This window comes from Chiloscyllium plagiosum, chromosome 5, assembly GCF_004010195.1.
Source record: "Chiloscyllium plagiosum isolate BGI_BamShark_2017 chromosome 5, ASM401019v2, whole genome shotgun sequence".
Taxonomy (NCBI): Eukaryota; Metazoa; Chordata; class Chondrichthyes; order Orectolobiformes; family Hemiscylliidae; genus Chiloscyllium; species Chiloscyllium plagiosum.
Genome location: NC_057714.1, coordinates 113,465,929 through 113,488,750, shown reverse-complemented (window position 1 = coordinate 113,488,750; position 22,822 = coordinate 113,465,929). Strand labels below are relative to the sequence as shown.

Here is a 22,822-nt window from a genome sequence, read left to right as displayed (position 1 = left end):
ATGGGCCATTGATTTGTTTTTTACTAATTTATTTTTGGTCCAACGGAGATTGAAGTGATTTATGTGTACAAGGTTAGCAGCAGTTTGGATAAGGTAGGTATAGAAAAACTGATTCCTTTAGCTGAAGGTACAGGATTATGGAACCTAGACTTGCAATCTTATGGATTTAAGATATAGGAGCAAAATTAGGCCATTTGACCCATTGAATCTGCTGTATCATCACAGAATTGTAACAGTGCAGGAGTGTGTCCAATCCATCGTGCCTGTTCCAGCTCTCCGAAATAAGCAGTTCCCTTATTGTCATTCTCCTGCCTTCTCTCTGTAACCCTGCATGTTCTTCCTTTTCAGGTAATAGTCAGATTCCTTTTGATTGCTTCAGTTGAACCTGCCTCCACCCTCCACTCAGGCAGAACATTCCAGACCCAAGCTACTCTCTGCATAAACAAGTAGAAGAAAGTGAGGACTGCAGATGCTGGAAGTCAGTCGAGTGTGGCACTGGAAAAGCACAGCTGGACAGGCAGCATCCGAGGAGCAGGGAAATCGACGTTTCGGACATCAGGAATCTTTATCTCTCAGCCCCAACTCACAAGCCTCGTTCCTGATGAAGGGCTTATGCCCGAAACATCGATTCTCCTGCTCCTCAGATGCTGCCTGACCTGCTGTGCTTTTCCAGCACCACACTCTCGACTACATAAGCAAGTGTCAATTTTGCTTCTTTTACTAATTACTTTAAATCTATGCCATTGTGTTCTTGTTATTTTCATGGATAGGAATAAATAAAGTCTTTTCCAAAGTGCAGCGCAAAGACTAGACACAAAATTTCGGCTGAGAGCAACCTAGTGTCTTGTAGAAGTCTAGCGTCACCTTCTTGCTCTTGTGCTCTGTCGCTATTAGTAAAGCCTAGGACATTGTGTGCATTATTAACTACTCTCTCAACCTGTCCTGCCATCTTTAGTGACTTGTATGCATAGCAATCCAAGATCATGTGTTCCTGTTACCACTTCAGAATTGTAGCCTTTATTCTATATTGTCTCTCCACATTCTTCCTCCCAAAATGAATCATTTCACATTTCTCTGCATTGAACTGCACCTGCCCCCTGTCTGTCCATCCACTTCCACCAACTTGTCTATATTGTTGTGAAAATCCTGCATTCTCCTCATCTCCATTCACAATACTGTCCACCAGTAAGGACTCAACTGGCTGAATGGCCTACCTCTGATAAGTAATGATTCTGTGACATTGTCTCTCCACATTCTTCCTCCCAAAATGAATCATTTCATATTTCTCTGCATTGAACTGCACCTGCCCCCTGCCTGCCCATCCACTTCCACCAACTTGTTGTGAAAATCCTGCATTCTCCTCATCTCCATTCACAATACTCTCCACCAGTAAGGACTCAACTGGCTGAATGGCCTGCCTCTGATAAGTAATGATTCTGTGACACGAGCTCATTCTTCTTTGTTATGGGTCAGACCGAACCCCCTCCAATGTATATTAAGGAAACGGCCTAGAGCGCAACTTTTTCTTATTTTTTAAAGGCAAGTGTAAGGCATTGTGTTCCGGATACAATTTGATTGGTCAGACTATCAGACTTGAAACAAAGCACACTTTATTCTTACACTATATAGTTAGAATGCAAACTAAAAGAAAAATTGGAATAGCTTAACTCTATTGGAAAACTTAATGCAATAATAGAACATTTTAACTACTAAACTTCAACTGTTCCAATATTGTAATTTCCTATAAACACACCCTTGGCAAAGGCAAATTCAGTAAAGTAGATTGTCACATGCAATTCTCCAATCCAGGAGGAACAATGTAAAGAGAAAACTCAAAGAGAGAGAACTCGAGTGTTTTTCTGTAGCAGGGAGAGTTGTATAGGAGCTTCCAAACCCCCAACAGCTACAGAAAGTTAAACAAAAATCCTGATCCTGTGGGAGCTCTACTGTTCATAGAACATAGAGTAATACAGCATGGAAACAGGCCCTTCGGTCCAACTTGTTTATGCCGACCAAGTTTCCCAAACTAAACTGGTCCCACGTGCCTGCATTTGGCCCATATCCCTTTTTGTAACTGTACCTGCATCTACCACTTCCTCTGGCAGTTCGTTCCATACTCAATCTACCCTCTGTGAAAAAGTTGCCCTTCAGGCCTGTTTTAAATTTTTCTCCTTCACCTTAAAAATATGCCCCCTAGTTTTGAACTAAAGAAAAGGCCTTTGCTATCCGCTTTATCTATGCTCCTCATAATTTTATAAACCTCTATAAGGTCAGCCCTCAACCCCCTACACTCCAGTGAAAAAAGCCTCAGCCTATCCAGCCTCTCCCGATAACTCAAACCCTCCAGTCCTGCCACAATCTTGGTAAAATCTTTTCTGAGCCCTCTCGAATTTAATAATACATGGCTATGGCAAGCCAATCAGAATTTACACAGTAATCCCAAAGTGTGCTTATTCCAACTTCAAAAAAAATCCCAAGGCCTTAAACCTGTTTATTGACATTGAGCAGATGCTCAGCAACTTTGTCTCAACCTTAACACATCAAGAAAACACCACAGTGTCATAGAGATATACAGCACAGAAACAGATCCTTCGGTCCAACTCGTCCACACCGACCAGATATCCCAACCCAATCTAGTCCCATTTGCCAGCACCCGGCCCATATCCCTCCAAACCCTTCCTATTCATATACCTGTCCAGATGTCTTTTAAATGTTACAATTGTACCAGCCCCCACCACTCCTCTGGCACCTCACGCACCACCCTCTGCATGAAAAAGGTGCCCTTCAGGACCCTTTTAAATCTTTCCCCTCTCACCCTAAACCTATGCCCTCTAGTTCTGGACTCTCCTACCCTTGAAAAGACCTCTGTCTATTTACCATACCCATGCCCCTCAGGATTTTATAAACCTCTATAAGGTCACCCCTCAGCCTCCGACACTCTAGGGAAAATTGCCCCAGCCTGTTCATCCTCTCCGTATAGCTCAAACCCTCCAACCCTGGCAACATCCTTGTAAAAGATGTTCTAAACCCTCCCAAGAAGGGCAGCATGGTAGCTCAGTGGTTAGCCCTGCTGCCTCACAGCGCTAAGGACCTGGGTTCAACTCCCGCCTCGGGTGACTGTCTGTGTGGAGTTTGCACATTCTCCCCATGTCTGCATGGGTTTCCTCCAGGTGCTCCGGTTTCCTCCCACAATCCAAAGATGTACAGGTTAGGGAATTTGCCCATAGTATAGGTTAGGTGCCTTAGTTAGGAGTTAACGTAGGATAATAGGATAAGGGAATGGATCTGGGTGGGTTGCCCTTCGGAGGGTCAGTGTGGACTTGTTGGGCCGAAGGGCCTGTTTCCACACTGTAGGGATTCTAAAAAAGGTTTCACAACATCCTTCCTGCAGCAGGGAGACCAGAGTTGATGAGCACTTGCGGTTCTTCGTTCGCAAGGTTACAAACCGAGAGCTAGACGGTGATGTTAGACTGAATAGCTAGTAGAGACTGAATGGGTTAAGTTGCCGCCTTCGGTGCTGTGAATCCTTTGATATTTTTACGATTTGGAAGTAGCATACACACGAGCATCAAGGTGTACCGATTGGGGGGGGGGGGGGTGGTGTTTGGATGGCCATGGAGGTGGGGGGGGAGGTGGTGGTGGTCCTGGAGACAGGAACTCCGGGCAGCAAGCAAAGGAAAAACTAAATGATTCCATTGTCGTGATTGGAATATCTCGAAGGCTTTGAGCCTGGAATCTTTCATTTCTCACATCCATGTCGGTAACTGGATCCAGTGTAAATTTGCTGTGAATTGACATCTTGGCCAAAGGGGAACATTCCAAATCCGATACATTATTCTTTTTTTTTCTCTCTGTGGCTAAAGAGAAAATGTGCATCTGTTAATTTTCTTAACCCTGTCGTGGTGCACGGCTGGATTTAGTGATTTAGTGTGAGTTCTTTCAATCCCGGGCAATGTTTTCCCTTAAGAAATAGGAACAGTTGTAGGCCATTCGGCCCCTCGAGCCTGCACCGCCATTCAGTAGGATCGTGGCTGATCCGAGCATCCTCGTGTCCAATTCCCTGTATTTTCCCCACATGATGATGTGATAGAACATTGTACACTAGAAGCTCTGAGCACCGGAGAAAATCCAGCGATCCCATTTTTTTTTTGGTTATTCATTCACTGGATGGGGACCCATCCTTAATTGCCCAGAGGGCAGTTATGAGTCATCTGTGTGTCTGGAGTCACGAGCCAGACCGGGTAAAGATTGAAGTTTCCTTCCCTGCAGGACGTTAATGAACCCAATTGTTTGTTGATGTTCTTTTTGACAATCATTAGACCCAAAATTCCAACTTTTTATTGAGTCCAAATTCCGCCGTGGCAGGATTCAAACCTGGGTTACCTGGGTCTCTGGATTAACAGTCTAGTGATAATACCACCAGGCCACTGCCTTCCCAAATCAATGTAGATAAAACTAGCTTGCTTCTGGCAAACCAGGCTTCTGACTCAGCCCTACCCTAAATACTAGGGAACTTTCTCGATAATCTCCTGGACATATGCAACATTGCTCAAACCTATCATGCAGAAAGAGGCACGCTTGCCTACCAGACCTGCCCCAAAGGCAACAGCATCTTGCTTAAAGGTGCTTTTCCTCCATCTTCCCCCACCATCCGTCAGCCACACTTCTGTACTGACTTCAGAGACAAAGCAGTTAGGTGAGCTTGCATAGTTTGTAAAGTTTAAGGTATGGCAGGACAGCTCGGGAAAGTGGAATTGGCATCCTGTGGGAAGTCATGAATGCTGTCCTAGTCAATAAAACAATCTGCAGGAGGGATTGTCAGCTGTAGAAGCCTGAGCGCTGTGTTTCAGAAGCCGCTGTCTAGTATGTCACTGAGGAGGAGATCTACATGAATAGCAAATTACAGAATGGTCTCACTGCAGGTTAAAACACGCAGGGCAGAGAATGAATGGACGAGCACAGAGCAGTCCGTGAAACCCCTGAGGTGGGTTTATAAGAACAGACTGCTCTTCGAAGTTCCAGTCCCTCCCCCTAGCTGCATGTGATCAGTCCAACATCTTGATAACATCTCCCTCCCCACTGTGGAATTGATTCAGTCTGTCTTGTGTGTGTGAGGCTGGGTGTTTCTGGACCTGTTCTAGTTTGGTGACCAGAACTGATGGCAGTAATCCATTGTCCCAACACTTACTGGAAATTCATACCATATAGTCAGAGTTGTTTAGATGCTAATAACAGGATTTATTTCTCGAAGTTCTTCCGTTAGAATCGCAAGGAGGCAATAAAGCAACGTCCCCCAATGCCGGCGCCTTTACAGAAATTAATAAAATGAAAGCTGGAAAGGGAGATAGAAACTAGAGAAGGCCATTCAGCCCCTCTAGTATATTCCTCCATTCAATTCCTGATGAAGGACTTATGCTCGAAACACAAGATCTCCTGTTCTTCGGATGCTGCCTGACTGGCTATGCTTTTCCAGCAGTACACTCTTCGCCTCTTCCATTCAATGGTTGGTCGTTACCTTAATTCCGCCTACCCAATTTGCATCCACATCCTTCAAAACCCCAACGTAACTGCAGTGAGGAAATTATTTCTGTCTCAAAGAGATGAGCCTCGAAAGGTGATGGATGGGGCTAAGAGCTCTGTGTATATTTTTAAGATGAAGGTTAGATAGATTCTTGTTAGGCAAGGGACTGAAAGGTTACTGGGGGTAGGTGGAATTCAAAAGGCACTCTTAAGACCATTGGACATGATTAGATTAGATTCCCTACTGCATGGAGACAGGCCCTTCTGCCCAACAAGTCCACACTGACCCTCCAAAGAGTAACCCACCCTGACCCATTTTCCTACCCTATATTTACCCCTGACTAATGCACTTAACACTGGGCAATTTAGTATGGCCAATTCACATAGGAATACAAGAAGGCTATTCAGCCCTAAACTGCTCTACCATTCAATTGGTTTAATATGATATGTTCCTCCACTAGGAGTGTTTTCAGTGAGCGAGTGCAGAAACTAACAACCTGTCCACTACATAGAGAACTAAATTCATTAACCAATAAATGTTATATTGGTTAGTGGTTGGTGAAGGGCAAAACAGGAGAGGTTGAGGTTGTTGTACTCAGAACAGAGAAGGCTGAGGAGCGACAAAGTTGACATATTTAAAATTATGAGAGGTAGAGAAACAGTAGAGAGGAGTAGCCTGTTTCCTATGGCACAGGGTTCAAAATCCAGGGATGATAGGGTCATACAGCACCAGTACAGACCATTCGGTCCAACCAGTCCATACTGATCATAATCCCAAACTAAACAAGTCCTGCCTGCCTACTCCTGGCCCATATCCGTCCAAACCTTTCCTATTCATGTCCTTATTTAAGTGTTTTTTTAAATATAACTGCCCACGTCAGCCACTTCTTCAGGACATTCATTCCACACGTCAACCACTCTCTGTGTAAAGGAAAGTTTCCCCTCATGATGTTTTTAAATCCTTTGCCTTTTACCTTAAAAATATGTTCTCTAGTCTTGTGATCCCCCACCCTAGGGAAAAGACAACTACCATTGACTTTACCTATATCCCTCATTATTTTATAAACTTCTATCAGATTGCCTCTCAACCTCCTATGCACCAATGAAAAAGGGTCCCTGCCTATCCAGCCTTTCCTTACCATAGACTCAAGCTTAGTGGCAGAAGGATTAGAGGGGACATGAGGAAACATTTTTTTATGCGGAGGGTGGTGGGTGTCTGGAATTCGCTGCCTGAGTTGGTGATGGAGGCTGAGACCCTAAACCCTTTCAAGAAGTACTTGGATCTGCACCTTAAGTTGCAGGGCTATGAGCTGTGGGCAGGAAGATGGAATTGGAAAGGGCATCTGGGTGTCTTTGGGTCGGCATGGACAAGATGGGTCAAATGGCCCCCTTCTGTGCTATCATTTCTCTGGTGCTAAGAGTGGAGTTCCTGGCCTGTGTTTTTTTTAATAAGGGTACGAGGAAGGGGGTGCTGTTGGCTCTTTGGGACCATCGGTGAAGATGGTTATCCTCTTTCTTTTCTACCTGCAGTTCAGGAGATATCAAAGAGGTGGTTATCAGATATCTTCTGATCTCGAGAGGTGCACAGATAAGAGTATGGGGAGAAAGTGGGTACAGGGTATTGAGTTGAATGATCCCTTTGAATGGTAGCTTTGATGTGGAGGAGCCAGTGTTGGACTGGGGTGGACAAAGTCAGAAGTCACACAATGCCAAGTTATAGTCCAACATGAAATCACAAGCTTTCGGAGAGCTGCTCCTTCATCAGGTGACTAAGGAGCAGTGCTCCTAAAGCGTGTCATTACAACTAAACCTGATTTGGAGGAGCCAGTGTTGGACTGGAGTGTACAAAGTTAAAAATCACATAACACCGGGTTATAGTCCAACAGGTTTATTTGGAAGCACTAGCTTTTAAAGCGCTGCTTCTTTATCAGGGATTTTTAACTTAGACTAAACCTGTTGGACTATAATGTGATTTCTGTCATTGAATGGTGGAACATGCTCAAAGGGCCGAATGGCCTATTTCCAGTTTCTGTGAAGGGTGACACCTCTGACAATGCAGGAATACTTTTGTATTGCACTGAAGCAAAAGGTTTTGAACCCACAGCCTTCTAGCTCAAAGGTAAGTACACTACCAACTGAGCTGACCACGCTAGGCAACCTCCTGGTCTCCCTTCATTTCTTGGTATCTTTGGATTTTCAATTTTTATAATTGATTTTGTTTTGAGACCTCCAGTTCCCATCTTTTGACAATATGCTTTCAGAGCCAACTCCACATTGCCAAAGCCTGTTGGCTAAAAAGCTTGAATCTTTTCTTTATCCAGGCAGTCACTTTGACCTGTAAGTATCATTGGAACCACAGCCTCATTATCTTTCTCCTGGCGAGCTCCGAGCAGCATACAGACGAGAATTAAATAACGAGCAAAGCAGATAAGAGGGCATGCTCCTTGGCAGAGGATACACAAAACAGTTAATAATTGGCCTCAGTAACAGCTTTCTGGTCAATATGTCAAAACCAAACAAAAGTGAATCTCTTTATTCTAACTGAAACCATATTGAGAGCATCAGAATTTCTGAGCGTGATATGTGAGTTAAAGAAGTAGGCCTTAGTTTATCTTGACAATGACAATTGACAGCATAAACACAGAATTGTCCACCTCCCCACTCTGCTCACTGGCCAACTTTCCCTGTTCACTTTTTTTTTTTTTTGCTTGCATTGTTTCACTGTTCAAAGAGCCACTATCGAGCACAAATCTAACTGGGGGGATTGAGATAATCTCACACCACTTTTGATGGAGATCATTAAACCCAATGCTACTTTGCTAGCAATCTGACCCAAGTTATCCAATTAGTCCCACACCCCAGCTCTTATCCCCGAACCTGGAATTCTTTTCTTCCCCTTTTTTCTTGTACGTTTCCAAATCGCTTTGAAGGTGACAGTTGAGTCTTCTTTGACAGTCCTATCATGCAGCACATTCCACATCATAACATTTCTCTGCACTTAAATAGAGTGCTCATCTCCCCTTTATTTATTTGCCAGCAGTCCAATCTGTGTGCCGTCTTAATTGCTGATCCCTCTCTGCCAGTAGAAAGTGTTTTTTCATTGACAGATCTTTTATGCTTTTGAATGCCTCCATTAAATCGCACACAAATGTCTCTGCTGCAAGAAGAATGTCATTGTAAAGATGATTTTTATTTTCTGTAGTTTTGATTGTGGACTGAAATTGGGGAAATAAAAGGCTGGTTTTACGAAAAAAAACACACCAGGATTGTGGAAAGGATTGCTGTACTTTTTTGAAACCAGTTATTGAAACTCATTGTAAGTTGTTTGTTCAAGCAGAGTGGCGCACACACACCGTAGATGGACCAACGCCAGGAGGTGTGAAGGAGGCGAGGGGAGCCCAGCTAAAAGGGCTGATTGTTTTGTGGAGGTGTGACCAGTTGTGGATGACAAAGGCCATCAATCTGATCAGAATTCTCTGATTGGCTCCAGGGAAACTGAACAGCTTGTGGGTGTGAATGATACTAGCAGAAGCCTTCAGAGCTCTGGAACATGAGATGGTTTCTCTATCCAGCAAAATATCTAAATCCCAAAGAAAGCTCATTTAGTTGGGGTCACGGAGTTGTACAGCATGGACATAGACCCCGCAGTCCAACCAGTCCATGCCGACCATAGTCCCAAACTAAGTTAGTCCCACCTTTGGCTCATATCCCTCCAAATGTTTCATATTCATGAAGTTAACAAAATACCTTTTAAATGTTGTAACTCTACCCACATCCATCACTTCCTCTGGAAGTACATTCCACACACGAACCATTGCAAAAAAGTTGCCCTTTTATGTCTTCTTTAAATCTTTCTCCTTTCACCCTAAAAAAAAAATGCCCCCTAGTCTTGAAACCCTAGGGGAAAGATACCTGTCATTCATGTTTTCTACACCCGTCATGATTTTACAAACCTCTATAAGGTCATCCCTCAACCTCTTACACTCGTGAAAAATGTCCCAGCCTATCCAACCTCTCCTCGTAACTCAAACCCTCCATTCCCAACAGCATCCTGGTAAATTTCTTCTGAACCCTCCCCAGCTTGATAAAGCCTTCCTATATTTCTCCCCACCAGTTGTTGTAGGCTGTGGCATTTTAACACTAATGAAAAGACTTTGCAGTTTATGTACCAATCACTCTATGCCTCCTGCAAAGAAATGAAAAACAAACACTAGAGAAGAGAGATTTGAAGAAGAGCAAGTTCCTAGCAAGCAAAAGGATCATCTCAGCCATTCCTATGAACTGGGGCCATTGATTTACTTTCCCAGTTTCTGTCCTCAGCGCCCCCCCCCCCCCCAACCCATAATATCGATGTTATTTTGTCTGCCTGTGAATGTAGAGGCAGAGTTTATAAAGGAGTGTTAACACATAGTGTTAATACATTGACCGTTCACAGTTGTTTACCTATGATTTAAAATCTACTTCTGATAAATGAATAGTTGTTGTTAAGGACAGAAACTTGTCCCGTATTTCTGAGTCTGCAAGGCAGGTAATTTGAGGAATATTGTGAACTGGGAAAATATTCAATTTCTGTGACAAATTCCAAGAATAGCTTAATTTCCAATGCAGGACCTTAGTAAGGCATGATGCTATTGTATAAGACTATAGGGGCATGGTGCTAATGGGGGAGTACAATATCTAATGAACAACAACACTAAGCAAAATACAGTAAAAGATCTTCTATGCTTCTTGTTGTTCTTCTGCAGATCAGTTGAAAGCACACTTGCTTTTAGTTAAAGTCTTACTGCAGAGATTTGCGAAGACAAGTAAATGCAGTATGGAGTGTCAGATGGGCTGCATTTCAGACAGGGGTTTTATGTTTACAAAAGTATGGCATATTTTTCACCTGTTTCAATGGGTCTTATTGTCTGGAGTTGTTATTTCTCAGCTGAGCGCATTATGAATGTTTGGTTGAGTTCCAAAAACATTAGATCCACTATCTCGTCGAGGGATTGTGGTCATTTTGTGCTCGAAGTTTGACCATTTTAAAAGGGTCTTCAAAAGTTTTTGGTCTTTGTGGTTTCAAAATGTATATTTGCTTTTACAACAAATAGCCACTTGAAAGGAATGATAATGGGACTTTTTTTAAAATATGTGTGCTTGCATTTTTAAGTGTTAATCCTATTAGATTGTTAAGCATTTTGGCTCATGAATGCTATGCTTTATTGTGCCCGAAACATCAATTTCCTGCTCCTCAGATGCTGTGCTTTCCCAGCACCACTCTAATCTTCAGCATCTGCAGTACCTACTTTTGCCTTTATTGTGAGGGAAATTGAACGCAGTAATAGGGAGGTTATGCTATAGTTCTACGGGGTATTGATGAGACTCCATGTGGAGTATTGTATACAGCACTAGTCACCAGACTTACAGAAGGATTCCTGATGAAGGGTTTATGCCCAAAACTTCGATTCTCCTTCTTCTCAGATGCTGCCTGACCTGTTGTGCTTTTCTAGCACCACACTCTCAGCTCCGATATACAGCATCTGCAGTCCTCACTTTCTCCAACTGTGTCGGAAACATTTCAGAGAAGGTTTACTGGACTAATACCTGGAATGAGTGGATTGCCTAATGAGGAAAGACTGGACAGGCTGGGCCTGTATTCTCTGAAGTTTAGAAGAATTAGAAGTGACTTAATTCAAACACATAAGATCCTGAGAGGTCTTGACCATATGGGATGGATGGTTTCTCTTGTGGGAGAATCGAGAACTAGGGGTTATCCAATAAAATACCTAAAACCCGAAGTCATTCCTCATTCCTGAAGAAGGGCTCTTGCCCGAAACGTCGATTCTCCTGCTCCTTGGATGCTGCCTGACCTGCTGCGCTTTTCCAGCAACACATTTTCAGCTCATGACTTTGTTAAGCCTGTCTCAGGATGAATGCATTGTCCCAGTCAAACTGCTATCCCTCTTCGTCTATGTGTATGGGTACTAGTGATAGCTAGTCGTGTGTTTTGGTGGCTAATTAGTGTTCATGTATTCTGGTGGCTAGTTCCCTGCCCGTCTGTCCAATGTAATGTTTGTTGCAGTATTTGCAGGGTATTTTGTATATAATGATCATTCTACTGGCTGTGGATATGGGATCCTTGAAATTCATCAGTAGTTATTTTAGTGTGTAGTAAGTTTGTGGGCTATAGCCTAGGAGCCAGAGTAGTCACCTAGACATGACCAATAATCATTGGTGTCACCTGAAATGTCGAATTTTTTTATTTGTTTTTTTTTCTTTTTTTTTTTCCCTGCTCCTCGGATGCTGCTTGACCTGCTGTGCTTTTCCAGCACCACACTCTTGACAACAATCACTAGTACCCATACACACAGACGAAGAGGGACAGCAGTTCGTTTGGGACAGTGCATCCATCCTGGGACAGGCTAAACAAAGACATGCGCAGGAATTCCGAGAGGCCTGGCATTCCAAAGGGAACTCCATTTAAAAAAAACATATAGATCTGGACCCCATCTACCAACCTTTCAGAATCAGAACTGGAAGTGGTATCACCTACCACAACAGACCAAGGCACACAAATCGCAAGTGGGACAGAACACCAACGCTTCACTGCAAGCTCACTGACAATGTTACCTAGCGTGGTGACGAAACATCTGATAACAAACCCAGCAACTCAGCAAGCAAAGCGATGACCTAAAAGTGATACATTTCCAAGTCAAGGATGGTGAGTGGTTCAAAGAGGAACTTACAGGTGGTGGTGTTCCCAAGTATCTGCTGCCTTGGTCCTTCTGAGTGTTAGAGGTTGTGATTTGGAAGGTGCTGTGGGAGGAGCCTAAGTAATTTGCCACAGTGAAACCTGTGGAGAGTACACACTGCTGCTGCTCAGCATTGGTGGTGGACGGTGTGAGTGTTGTGATGTGGTCCCAATCAAATAGGCTGCTTTGTATTGGATGGTGTCAGGTTTCTTGAGTGTTGTTGGAGCTGCACCCATCCAGGCAAGTGGGGAGTATTCCATCACCCTCCTGACTTGTAGGTGGTGGACAGGCTTTGGGGAGTCAGGAGATTAGTTACTTGATGCTGTATTCCTAGCCTCTGCTCTTGTAGCCAAGTCTTAATGTGGCAAGTCCAGTTCAGTTTCTGGTCAATGGTGACCTCCAGGATGTTGTTAGTGAGTGGATTCAGTGATGGTAATGGCATTGACTGAGTGACAATGGTTAGATTGTCTCGTCTTGTGTTGAGATGGTCATTTCTTGGCACTTTTGTGGCGTGAATGTGACTTGCCACTACTCAGCTCAAGCTTAGATTCTGGAAGGAATGTCATCGATGGTTGAGCCTGGGAGTGGAGTGAAGAATTCAGTGATGGAAATGGTGTTGAACATGAAGGGGAAATGGTTCGATTCTCTCTTGTTGGAGGCCCTTGCTTTCTGGCACTTGAATAGAAGACAAATACTGTGGATGCTGGAAACATAGAATAGACACAAAGACTGCTGGAGAAACTGGCCGAATCACTGGAGAAAGAAACAGTTAACATTTTGCATGGGGAATGACACATTCTGAAGAGTTGTTGAATCAGTGTTGCAATGTTAACTGTGTTTCTCTCTCCTTAGACCTGCTGATTTTCTCCAGCATTCTCTGTCATTGCCAGGAACCTGGTTGGCCCAGATGTTGCATCGTTTGATTGTAATGTGTTTCTCTGTTCACCCCAGGATGGTTGTAAAGCAGCAGTGGTGTTCTTTCAATACTGCATCATGGCGAATTTCTTCTGGCTCCTGGTGGAAGGTCTCTACTTGCACACGTTACTGATTATTTCGTTCTTCTCAGAGAGAAAGTACTTCTGGTGGTATACTCTAATCGGCTGGGGTAAGGCTGGTACATGTGTCTGTCAAACATTTCTGGCTGTCATTTATTATTTGGTCATAGTCGTGTGTGTGTGTAGTCTTCTGCATCTCAGAGAAATGCAAAGCTAACAGGGTAAAGGGTGGCCAGGACTGGCAGCTTAATGTCCCAGGATGCAAGTGCTACAGGAAGGATAGAAAGGGAGGCAAGAGAGGAGGGGGAGCGGCATTTTTGATAAGGGATAGCATTACAGCTGTGCTGAGGGAGGATATTCCCGGAAATACATCCATGGAAGTTATTTGGATGGAATTGAGAAATAAGAAAGGGATGATCACCTTATTGGGATTGTATTGTAGGCCCCCCTAATAGGCAGAGGGAAATTGAGAAACACATTTGTAAGGAGATCTGTTATCTGTAAGAATAATAGGATAGTTATGGTCAGGGATTTTAAATTTCCAAACATAGACTGGGACTGCCATCGTGTTAAGGGTTTCGATGGAGAGGAATTTGTTAAGTGCGTACAAGACCATTTTCTGAGTCGGTTTGTGGATGTTCCCACTAGAGAAGGTGCAAAACCTGACCTCCTCTTGGGAAATAAGGCAGGGCAGGTGACTGAAGTGTCAGTGGGGGAGCACTTTGGGGCCAGTAACCATAATTCTATTAGTTTCAAAATAGTGATGGAAAAGGATAGACCAGATCTAAAAGTTGAAGTTCTAAATTGGAGGAAAAACTTTCGAAAGCTGATTGGGCGCAGATGTTTGCAGGTAAAGGGACGACTGGAAAATGGGAATAAAAAATGAGATAACAACAGACAGTATATTCCTGTCAGGGTGAAAGGGAAGGCTGGTAGGTGTAGGGAATGCTGGATGACTAGAGAAATTGAGGGTTTGATTAAGAAAAAGGAAGCATACGTCAGGTATAGATAGGAGAAATCGAGTGAATCCTTAGAGTATAAAGGCAGTAGGAGAATACTTAAGACGGAAATCAGGAGGGCAAAAGGGGACATGAGATAGCTTTGGCAAATAGAGTTAAGGAGAATCCAAAGGGTTTTTATAAATACATTTAAGGACAAAAGGGTAACTCAGGAGAGAATAGGGCCCCTCAAAGATCACCAAGGCGGCCTTTGTGGAGCTGTAGGAGATGGGGGAGATACTAAACGAGTATTTTACATCAGTATTTACTGTGGAAAAGGACATTGAAAATATAGAATGTAGGGGAAATAGATGGTGATATCTTGAAAAATGTCCAAATTACAGAGGAGGAAGTGCTGGATGTCTTGAAATGCATAAAGGTGAATAAATCCCTAGGACCTGATCAGGTGTACCCTAGGACTCTGTGGGAAGCTAGAGAAGTGATTGCTGGGCCTCTTGCTGAGATATTTGTATCATCAATAGTCACAGGTGAAGTGCCGGAAGACTGAAGGTTGGCTAATGTGGTGCCAGTATTTAAGAGTGGGTGGTAAGGACAAGCCAGGGAACTACAGACCAGGGACCCTGAGATCAGTGGTGGGCAAGTTGTTGGAGAGAATCCTAAGGGACAGGATTTGCATGTATTTGAAAAGGTAAGGACTGATTAGGAATAGTCAACATGGCTTTTTGTATGGGAAATCATGTCTCACGAACTTGATTGAGTTTTTTTGAAAAAGTGATGAGGGCAGAGCGGTAGATGTGAGCTATATGGACTTCAGTATGGCATTTGACAAGGTTCCCCATGGGAGACTGGTGAGTACGGTTAGATCTCATGGAATACAGGGAGAACTAGCCATTTGGATACAGAACTGGCTCAAAAGTAGAAGACAGACGGTGGTGGAGGGTTGTTTTTCAGACTGGAGCCCTGTGACCAGTGGAGTGCCACAAGGATCGGTGCTGGGTCCACTACTTTTCATCATTTATATAAATGATTTGGATGTGAGCATGGGAAGTATAGTTAATAAGTTTGCAGATGACACCAGTAGAAGACAGAGGGTGGTAGTGGAGGATTGTTTTTCAGACTGGAGGCCTGTGACCAGTGGAGTGCCACAAGGATCGGTGCTGGGTCCACTACTTTTCATCATTTATATAAATGATTTGGATGTGAGCATGGGAAGTATAGTTAATAAGTTTGCAGATGACACCAAAATTGGAGATGTCATGGACAGCGAAAGAAGGTTACCTCTGATTACAATGGGATCTTGATCAGATGAGCTAATGGGCTGAGAAGTGGCAGATGGAGTTTAATTCCAATAAATGCGAGGTGCTGCATTTTGGGAAAGCAAATCTTAGCAGGAATTATACACTTAATGGTAAAGTCCTAGGGAGTGTTGCTGAACAAAGAGACCTTGGGGTGCAGGTTCATAGCTCTTTGAAAGTGGAGTCGCAGGTAGATAGGATAGTGAAGAAGGCGTTTGGTATGCTTTCCTTTATTGGTCAGAGTATTGAGTATATGTTGTGGCTGTACAGGACGTTGGTTAGGCCAGTTTTGGAATATTGCCAGCAAATCTGGTCTCCTTCCTATTGGAAGGATGTTGTGAAACTTGAAAGGGTTCAAAAAAGATTTATAAGGATGTTGGGGTCTAGATTAGAGAGGTGCTGGAAAAGTACAGCAGTTCAGGCAGCATCCGAGGAGCAGTAAAATTGACGTTTCAGGCAAAAGTCCTTCATCAGGAATACCTAATGAAGGGCTTTTGCCCGAAACGTCGATTTTACTGCTCCTCGGAGGCTGCCTGAACTGCTGTACTTTTCCAGTACCACCCTATTCTAGACTCTGGTTTCCAGCATCTGCAGTCATTGTTTTTACCCTTATAAGGATGTTGCCAGAGTTGGACGATTTGAGTTATAGGGAGAGGCTGAATAGGCTGGGGCTGTTTTCACTGGAACGTTGAAGGATGAGGGGTGACCTCATTGAGATTTAGAAAATCATGAGGGGCATGGATAGGATAAATAGACAAAGTCTTTTCCCTGGGGTGGGGCAAGTCCAGAACTAGAGGGCATAGATTTAGGGTGAGAAGAGAAAGATATAAAAGGGACCTGAGGGGCAACATTTTCATGCAGGGGGTGGTGTGTATATGCAATGAGCTGCCAGAGGAAGTGGTGGAGGCTGATAGAATTGCATTATTTAAAAAAGCATCTGGTTGGGTATATGAATAGGAAGGGTTTAGAGGGATATAAGCCAAGTGCTGGCAAATGGGACTAGATTGGGTTGGGATATCTAATCGGCATGGATGAGTTGGACCGTGCAATACATCTCTGCCTGTAAGACTGATTATCAGAAGGAATTTCCACCTCCCCATTATTAATCGTGATAGACAAAGTATGGAGGGCTCTCTTAAGCCAGCACAAAGAATGCCCTACTAGATCGAGACCATTCAGCCCCTCAAACCTGTTCTGCCACTTCATACCATCATGGCTGATCTCACCTCAGCCTGAACTCCACTTTCCTACCTACTCTCCAAGAGGCAAAGGGTTGGCCCTGATCCTAATTTTAGGGTACGATGTGGTAGTGGGGGAGCATTTTGGTGATAGTGACCATAATTCAGGAGAATTTAAAGTCGTCATGGACAAGGATACTTATGAACTGGAAGTAAAGGTTCTGAATTAGGGAAAAGCTGATTTTAATAAGACAGGGTCTGGCCAAAGAGCACTGGGAGCAGGTACTTGCAGGGTAATCCACATCAGTGGGCAATGCTCGAAAGGACAATAGTAAGAGTCAAGGGCCAACATGTTCCAATGAAGGTCAATGGTGAGATCCAGAGAAGGCCAAAGAATCCTGGATATCAAGGGATGTGCAGAATTGGATACATGGGGAAAATAAAAGGAAGCTTATGACAGATACCAAAAGCTCAAAGCAGCAGATATCCTACAGGAGTGCAGAAAGTACAGGGAGTTGCTTCAAAAAGAAATTAGGGGAGCAAAGAGGTGACATGAAGTAATATTGGTGGGTAACGTTCAGGAACATCCAAAGGTATTTTATAGGTATACCAGGAGTAAAAGAGGAACCAGAAAATAAATGTAAGACCAATTAGGGACCAAAGTGGCAATTTGTGTGTGGAGTCAATGACATCGCTGAGGTTTTAAAAAATACTTTGCATCCGTATTTACTATAGGGTGTACAATGTATATCGAGTATCAGGTAGGGAGCCTGTGGTATACTTGACCGAATTAACAGCAAGAGACATTAGGTATCGCAGTGGGTAAACCCCAGGCGCAGATGAGATGTATCTACGGTTTCTATAAGAGGCAAGGATGAAGTTTGATGTGGCCTTGACATTAACTTTCAAATCCTCTCTGGCTTCAGGAGAGGTACCAGAGGACTGGAGAATGGCCACCTGGCACCATTTCTCAAGGAGAATGGTAGGACTAAACCAGGAAACTACAGGTCAGGGAATCTAATGCCTGTGATATGGAATTTAATGGAAAAAAAAAACTGAGGGACAGAATCAATTCCCAGTCGGAGGAGCAGGGGTTAATCAAGGCGAGTCTGCACAGCTATGCTGGGGATGAGATTACATCGAACAAATTTGATTAACTTTCTCTAGAGGGTGCCCCAATGTATAAATAAGGAGAGTGCAGTTAATGTTGTCTATCCGGTCTTCAGTCAGGCTTTTGATGAGCTCACGGTAGTCTGCTTAAGAAGGTTAGAGCTCATTGGATCCGGGATAACTTGACAAATTAAATCCAAAATTGGCTTTGTGGCAAGAAGCAGAGGGTGATGGTTGAAGGGTGTTTTTGTGACTGGAAGCCTGTGTCCAGTGTAATACTACAGGGCTCCATGCTTGCTGTTTGTGGTGTGTATTAATGAGTGAGAATACAGGCAGTATGGTCAGTAAGTTCAGACTGCATGAAAATTGGCAGTTGGTTAATAGCAAGGAGCAAACTTTAGGCTACAGGATGATCTAGGCCGGCTGGTCAGTTAGGCTGAGCTGTGGCAAATTGATGTTTAATCCTGAAAAGGGTGAGGTGATGCATTTTGGAAGGACTGATAAGACATGACAGTGTATGTTGTTGTTACGACACCGGGACATACAGAGGATCAGAGGTACCTTGGTGTGTATCTCCATAGTTCCTTCCAGGTATAGGACAGGCAGGTGAGCTGGCTAGGAAGGGATATTTGCTTTTATTAGTCAGGACACTGAATACAAGAGCAAGGTGTTTATGTTGAGCTGTATATAGCGTTAGTCAGATTACTGTGTGCAGTTCTAATCACCACGCTCAGGAAGGATGCGAGTGCAGAGGAGATTCGGCAGGATTTTTGATTTGGTTCCATCTTTTTATAATATTCATAGGAGGTGGGTGTCTCTGTCTGGGCCAAAATTTATTGCCCGTCCCTAGTTGTCCCTTGAGAAAGTGAGTTGCCTTCTTGAACCACTGCAGTCCACATGTTGTAGGTTGACCCACACTGCCCTTGGGGAGGGAATTCCAGGATTTTGATCCAGTGATAATGAACGAACAGGGATATATTTCCAAGTCAGGATGCTGAGTGGCTTGGAGGGAAACTTGCAGGGGGTGGTGTTCCCATTTATCCACTGCCCTTGTCCTTCCAGGTGGAAGTGTGTTTAAGGATATTTTGGTAAGGCCACATCTGGAGTACTGTCTGGAATTCTGGTCGCCCTGCTTTGGAACGATGTTGTTAAACCGGAAAGGGTGCAAACAAGATTGACCAGGATGTTGCTAGGATTGAAGAGTTTGAGTTATAAGGAGAGGCTGGATAGAATGGGACGTTTTCCCTGGAGTGTGGAGGCTGAGGGGTGACCTTTTAATGAGGTTTATAAAATCATGAGGGGCATGGATAGGATAAATAGACAAGGTCTTTTGCCTGGTGTAAGAGAATCCAGAACTAAAGGGCGTAGGTTTAGGGTGAGAGAGGAAAGATTTAAAAGGGACCTCAGGGGCAACTTTTTCACACAGAGGGTGGTGCGTGTATGGAATGAGCTGCCAGAGGAAATGGTAGAGGCTGGTAGAATTACAGCATTTAAAAGACTTTTGGACAAGTACATGAATAGGAAAGGTTCAGAGGGATATGGGAGAAAGTGAGGACTGCAGATGCTGGAAATTAGAGTCAAAATGTGTGTGCTGGAAAAGCACTGCAAGTCAGGCAGCATCAGAGGAGCAGGAAAATCGATGTTTCAAGTATAAACTCTTCATCAGGAATGTCAACTCTCCTGCTCCCATATCCCTCCGAACCTTTCCTATTCATGTACCAGTTGATGTGCCTGCTCCTTGGATGCTGCCTGACCGGCTGTGCTTTTCCAGCACCACACTTTTTGACTCCGGGATATGGGCCAAATGCAGGCAAATGGGACTAGTTCAGTTCAGGAACCCTGGGTCAGCATGGACGAGTTGGGCCAAAGGGTCTGTTTTCATGCTGTATGACTCTATGGTGAATTTCTGCAGTGCATCCTGTAGACGGTCTACACTGCTGCTACTGAGCATTAATGATGGAGGAATAGGGATTCAAGCATTTGGATGGGATGGAATTTAAACAGACTGCTTCATATTGGATAGTATCTGAAGTAAAGTTCTCTTTAATTCTTTTGCCAGGGACTCCGATGCTTTTTATTGTCACCTGGACCATTACCCGAGTACATTATGATGATGACGGGTAAGTTCTCTGTGTTCACTCCGGTACAGGGCAGAGTCCAGCAGAATTCACAATGTGGAGAGATTTTCAGTTCCAGTTCAGCGTGCCTGGAGGGCAGTGCCAAACATTCACTCGTCTCTTACATTGAGTTCTCGTGGGCACCACACTGGGTACAGCCGGCTTCTGCTGGATAGAAGAATAGTCAGCTCATTGACTGAGGGAGTCGGTGTGGCACAGGAATGATGGGCTGAAGGGCCTTGTTGGTGCTACAGATCTCCATGACTCTGAGCTTGAATGCGAAGGAGGCAGACCCCTTTCAGAATAGCTGAGCAATGAGTAAAGGGTATCGAGTCGCTGGGGAAGGTGCAGGAAAAGAGTCAAAAGATTGATGCCAGAACAGAGTATGTGTAATATCAGGCAGGTTGAAATAGGCGAGACTCATTTCGACAGCCAAGTGAAGGCTGGAAGGCAATTGATTTTCCAGGCCTATTAAATTCTGAAAGGGTTCAATTTTGCGAAGATGTTTTCTGTTCTGGAGGAATTTAAAATTTGAGGTCAGTAGTAAGATCAAAATGAATAAATGGAATAGTGGCTTCCAAAGACACTGACCTGCCAGTCACTGACCTGCTCTTGCAGCTGCAGTGTTTGTATAGTGTAGGTGTAATGGAGAGGCCTAGGTTAAGGAGCTCAAATCGCACCATTGGGATTCTCTACATTCAAATAATAAATTGAAAGCTATGCACAGCGATCATCGATTTTTGGAATATCCCAAATGTTTACTGTTGCCTTTCACAGAGATGCACAGCACAGAAGCCGACCCTTTGGTCCAACTTGTCCATACTGACCAGATATCCCAACCTAATCTAGTCCCATTTTGCCCATATCCCTCCAAACCCTTCCTATTCATATAACCACCTGGAAGAAACCCATACAGACACAGGGAGCATGTGCAAACTCCACACAGACAGTCGCCCAAGGGTGATATTGAACTTGCGTCCCTGGCACTGTGAGGCAGCAATGCTAACCACTAAGTCACCATGCCACCCATTGGTTGGATTTGTCCTGTTTTTCCTGTACAGGGCACACCTGGACAATTTTCCACATCATCGGGTGGATGCCACTGCCCTCCTTACCAGGTAAGGTCTACATTTAACTCCAGGTCCATTGAATGTGGTTAGCACTTAACTGCCAACTGGCCTAACATAGAAAGGCAATCCCAGAGAGTGAGGGGTATGTGGCATCTGCTGCTACAGGGAGTAATTAATCGATCCATGAATGTGAAGTTAGAGAAACACATGAGGAAGGGAGGAATAGACATGCTGCTCAGATTCCAGGAGGCAGTATAGACTATGTGGGTGGTAGAGCCTATGTCTATGACTAAATATAATCTGAGGAATTTTCAGCCCAAGCAATGAGTTATGGAACCAGTGTGATCAATAAGCTGGAAGTTAGCTCCTCTCAAGTAGAGCAGTGCTGTAATTAAATCTCAGCACCCAAAGATTAGGAAGGGTCAATTGGGTTGGAAGTCCGTTGAGTAGATGTGAGGAGGTGAGACCAATGTGGAAGAGCTTTGACTTGGTTGGAGCGAATATGTGTTTAATTTAACCCGCGTGAGTTGCTGAGGTTTCTGTGATTATATCTGGATCCATTTAGTCTAAGCCAGTTTATTCTTTTGTCCTTTAGATGTTGGCTGAATATTGACTCTCCATACTGGTGGATCATTCGTGCTCCCATTCTGGTCTCCATCTTGGTAAGGGAACAGTGCTCAAATTACTGTTGGATGGGAATTTTAAACTCCTGGGTTGAAGCCAATGGGAAGGTGGGATTTTCATCTCAGGAGCTGCAGGAGATGACGGGAGGCCATATACTTCACAATTGTTATGGTGCAGAAGGTGGCCATTCAGCCCATCATATCTGCACCGACTCTCCAAGCCTTTTAACTTTGTGCCCAATCTCCTGCCTTTGACACCACACTTTGTTTCTGGTGATCATTCGTTACTGTTCTGAATACCTCGACTGGCCATCTACCCTTCCTCCATAGAAAATAGGAGCAGGAGTAAGCAATTCGGTCCTTCAAGCCTACACCACCATTCAATATGATCATGGCTGATCATGCAACTCGGTCCCTGGTTCCTGCTATCTCATCATACCCTTTGATCCCTTTAGTCTTCAGAACGATGTGTAACTCCTTCTTGGAAACATTCAATGTTTTGGCCTTAACAGCATTCTGTGGCAGAGAAGTCAGCAGGATCACCATTCTCTGGTTGAAGACATTGCTCCTCATCACAGTCTTAAATAACCTACCCATATCTGTAGACTGTGATCCTGGTAGTGGGCTCCCTGGTCACTGAACATCCTTCCTGCATTTACTCTGTCTAGTCCTAATGGAATTTTACATGTTTCTATGAGATCACCCATTAGTCTTCAAAATTCCAGTGATTATTGTCCTTACCGATCCAGTCTTCATATGTTAGCCCTGCCATCCGAGGATTCAGTCTGGTAAACTTTTATGGCACTCCCTCTATAGCATCACCTGAAGCCTCCAAGGATAAAAGTGTGGGCAGGTGAATTGCACAGGGTGAAGGACGGAGAGAGGTAAGGATGAGCTACGAAGAAGGGTTCCTCCACACCTCTGATAAATTTTACAACAGAACCTGCACTGAGTTTCTCCCTTACTGTATCTGCACCCTGTTCAGGGGTCAGTTAAAAGAGCACAGGCTGATCAATATGAATGGCTCTGATTTGAGTAAGGCATTGTCCCGACAATATTGAAGAGTGTGTTGCTGGAAAAGCACAGCTGATCAGGCAGCATCCAAGGAGCAGGAGAATCAACGTTTCAGGCATAAGCCCTTCATCAGGAATGAGGCTTGTGGGCCAAGGGAGCTGAGCGATAAATGGGAGGGAGGGGGGCGGACGGAACTGTAAAGGTAGC

At 44.1% G+C, this 22,822-nt stretch overlaps 1 protein-coding gene across 1 annotated transcript in view; it reads left to right on the top strand.

The window, feature by feature from the left end:
- LOC122550159 (vasoactive intestinal polypeptide receptor-like) overlaps positions 1-22,822 on the top strand; it is an 89,084-nt gene that overhangs the window by 46,574 nt on the left and 19,688 nt on the right. Inside the window, exons 7-9 of the mRNA XM_043690842.1 lie at positions 13,206-13,359; positions 19,851-19,911; positions 21,574-21,640. Of these exons, the coding sequence (XP_043546777.1) occupies positions 13,206-13,359; positions 19,851-19,911; positions 21,574-21,640 (282 nt within the window). The remainder of the gene's footprint in view (positions 1-13,205; positions 13,360-19,850; positions 19,912-21,573; positions 21,641-22,822) is intronic.